The 3,715-nt window shown below is 39.0% G+C and overlaps 1 protein-coding gene across 1 annotated transcript in view; it reads right to left on the bottom strand.

Annotated features, from left to right (window-relative positions):
* The window catches only part of LOC101859332 (ABC transporter G family member 21), a 14,617-nt gene extending 11,061 nt beyond the window's left edge, over positions 1–3,556 (bottom strand). The window contains exons 1-4 of the mRNA XM_013082915.2: positions 3,499–3,556; positions 2,334–2,557; positions 1,125–1,230; positions 474–574 (exon numbers count right to left, since the gene is read on the bottom strand). Coding sequence (XP_012938369.1) covers positions 474–574; positions 1,125–1,230; positions 2,334–2,557; positions 3,499–3,556 — 489 coding nt within the window. The remainder of the gene's footprint in view (positions 1–473; positions 575–1,124; positions 1,231–2,333; positions 2,558–3,498) is intronic.
* Between the last annotated feature and the right edge of the window lie 159 nt (positions 3,557–3,715).

Genomic DNA, 3,715 nt, shown 5'->3' with positions numbered 1-3,715 from the left:
CCCGACAATTTATAATCAGTGATGAAAGGTAAAGGAATGGTTGTAAGTAAAAGTTAAGAGAAGGCTAACAAAAATTCTAACACTTCAGTAGTTATAGGGAAAGGTCAAAGAAAATGTAAAATGTCAAATAATGATGGGAATACTATTAAAATAACTCTTATTGTCATATAGTTTTTCTTCCTCTTCAAGTTCTAAATCTGAAACAGACATCAGTGATTATAGTTCAATACTTATTTCTCTGCTGGGAAGTTTCAAAAAGGTACTTTTCTCTTCCCTTTATCCAACTTCACAGATTTTCTGAGTAAATTATTCTGGCTCTTCCTCTACTAAAACTAAACTCAAAACTACCTCAGCCTCTTCTGCCTTACAAACACATAATATGTACATAGGGGTACAAGAACTGCTAGAGAAAGAAGGTGAAATAAGGTGATGCAGTTGAACATCCAATTCAAAACTAATGAAAAACTACTCACATCCATGTAGAGAAGGTTTGGGTCTGTGATCAGCTCACACGCGATGCTTGCTCTCTTCTTTTCTCCGCCTGACAGACCACGGGCCCAGGCATCACCCATTACTGTTGACACATCAGACGAGAGACGGAGTTTTACACAACATAGCAAGACACATTCATGTAGTTTATAATGCAAAGTAAGAGACACTGCACAACCTCAAACTGCTGTCTCCTTAGTCTATTCTTTCTTTATGTTCTTTGCAGTCCATCCATTCCTTCTTTCTCTTTGATGTGTTTTAAAAATGTTAACTATTGTATTGACGTGGTCCATCAAAACTCAATCATTGTTATTCTCACGGTTTTACAGAAACTCAAATGTGTTATTATAATAATAGTTTAAAATGCAGGGAAATGAATTTCCAATCTGAATGTCAAAGAAAAAAGTAATGTAATATAATGAGTTTTAAAAACATTGGTGGTTTGGATGAGTATGAAGACACTGAAGTGGAATAGATTAGGAATTTGTCAAGCTGAAATAAGATATAATAATTAATATACATCTCCCAACCATAAGGCATGGGTCATCCAAGCCCTAAAAATTCAGTTCATGGTAGGGAATGAGTTCAGAGTTGATAGGTCTATCTCGTCACACGATGTCATGTCATGTACTGACTTGTGTCCAGACATTTGCGCAGGTCCAGAGCGTCAATGACTTCCTCCAGTCTGTCCATCTTGTCTTGTCTTGGCATTTTGTCAGGCAGACGAATCATGGCAGTGAACTGGGAAACACAGACACAATCCATATGGATGGTTTATGCTCAAAACATGTTAATGATTTCTTCAACTTTTTTCAATACGTGCACACACTCACACACATACACTCACACACACATATATATATACACACACACAAACACACAGGCATACACACACAGGCACACTCATACATGAGCATGCACGCTTGCAAACACACACACATACACACACACATAACATATACACACACACAAACACACATGTACACGGGCATACACACACAAGCACACACACACACACACATACACACACACACACACACACACACACACACACACACACACACACACAGAGGATTTATTCCTTCCACTTACACTGCTTGAGCATTTTTTAAAAATTGTTTGTCTGAGATGAGTAGAACCAAAGAAATATTACTCATCTAGAGCCATGAAAAATAAAAGTGGTGACAACAACCTGAAAATATTAGAAGGAAAGAAAGTGTAGGCTGACCATACAAACTAATGTCTCCCTCTTACCATTAGTGGAGCAAAGCTTGCAGATGATCTCATTTTGCTGTGTTATGACAAGAATCTTTGTACCAGTACTAACAGCTTTAAAAAACCCAACTAATTGGTCGCTTTAAAGTACAAGGGGGCTATCCCGAAAAATGTTGTTTTTGAGAAAATCGAAGGTTAAGTCTTTGCCCCTTGTTCAGTTTCTTTTAGAGACAAGGAGAGTTTTCTCTATAACCAAATAATTATACACACCAATGAAACCAAACTTCTTCTACAGGTAAGGTAATGCCCACTTTTGGTGTAAGTCATGATTTCTAGAAACCCCCAAAATCTGGGCTAGCCGGCTTGTCCTTAAAAGCGCCCAATTATCATATTATTAACGGGTAGGATGATGGGTAGGTAAGCAGTCACATACACATTCATGACAAGTCAGTGTTCCCAGAGAGTTTTTGTGGGAAAAGAAAAACACATAAACACACACACACACACACATACACACACACACACACACATGCACCTGCAAACACACACCCCCACACCCCCCGCCCCACACACACACGGCCTACATTGCACACGCACTCAATTATTCACACACTTATACACACACTGACCACAAGAGTTTCCCTGAGAGTTAGATTGGGAAAGAAGATATCTTCTTGCAGGACATAGGAGATTTGTCTCTTCAAATCTTTGCTCAGTGTGGCGCCATTCAGCGTGATTCTCCCATCATCGGTCATCTGTCGGCCTGCCAGTGTGTTCAGCAACGTCGTTTTACCTCCACCTGGAAGCAGAAAGAAAGGGAAACTCTTTTTTGTTTTAGTAGAGGTTTTACGGCGCTCGCAACAGCATAAGGTCATATGAGCGCCAGAAGATTAGAGGTACATGTTACAAGAGAATAGCAAACATAAAAAAGAAGAAGGGGAGATAAGGACGATAGATGTTTCATAGGAAAGAAGAAGCAAATCACACCAGAGCATCCGCCAACCACCCACAGGGAAACTCTGTTACTGGACTGGACAAAAGGATGTCTATTTTATCACAAAACGTGAAGCTGAAATACGGGACTGAATCTCAAGGAAAATCAGATTTTAAAAAAAATGCAAATATATTACCTATTTAATAAAAAGTAGGTATACCTTGACTTGACTTTTCATCAGTTATCTTCTATGTTACTTATTCTTCATGAGTAAACTGTAAATAATTTTTTTTCTTCTCCTTTAAAAAAAATTGCTTCACTACTACATCCGAAATCACATGACCAATTAAAACACGCCTGAACATGGAGTACGTCAGAAAAGATTCGCTTTCCATCAAAAAAAGAAAAATGTCTCCTCAGCGGTTATCGGGTGGGTGTGTCTCTCACACAAACACACACTGGAAATCCTGTTAAAAAGTGAGAAGAAACGTGCGCTTTTATGACTACATTAATCTCGTATAGCAAGATTTATGTAAATCAGGAATTCCTTTCTACTCACAGTCTAACCAGTATGTGACCCAATTTTACGGCTTAAAAAAATGCTGGCATATTCTAATGGAAACCTCAAACCAAAGGGAACAATTATAATCACACCTCCCCCACATCTCCCCCCTCCCCTTCACCCTCAAGGAAATTTCAAAGGCCGGGAAAAGTGCTATTGGTCTAGTCGTCACACACAGCAAACAAAGACGACGTAAAGCGGGAAAGTGGAAACAATGCATCATCTGATCAACAGCCACTGTGTCTATGCTCTATGCTTTTCATCCTTCCTTATAGTTATAGTCAACGCCCACTTTTACCACTAGCAGCTTGTAAGAGGCTAAAAGTGTTGTTCCGCTCATCTACAAACAAGTACATGTACTTCTATGCTGGGCATTGGCACTCATATATTAATTAATTATGACCTTGTTGTGTTGCAAGTGCCATAGAAAACCTACCACAACCGAGGACCCTCTCCCTAAAAAAGACAAAAAACACCCAAAAACAAAAACAAAACAAAACAAACAACAACCCCCA

This window comes from Aplysia californica, unplaced genomic scaffold (assembly GCF_000002075.1).
Source record: "Aplysia californica isolate F4 #8 unplaced genomic scaffold, AplCal3.0 scaffold00200, whole genome shotgun sequence".
Classification (NCBI taxonomy): domain Eukaryota; kingdom Metazoa; phylum Mollusca; class Gastropoda; order Aplysiida; family Aplysiidae; genus Aplysia; species Aplysia californica.
The sequence above is the reverse complement of the archived record's forward strand: the minus strand, read 5'-3'. Positions and strand labels throughout refer to the sequence as shown.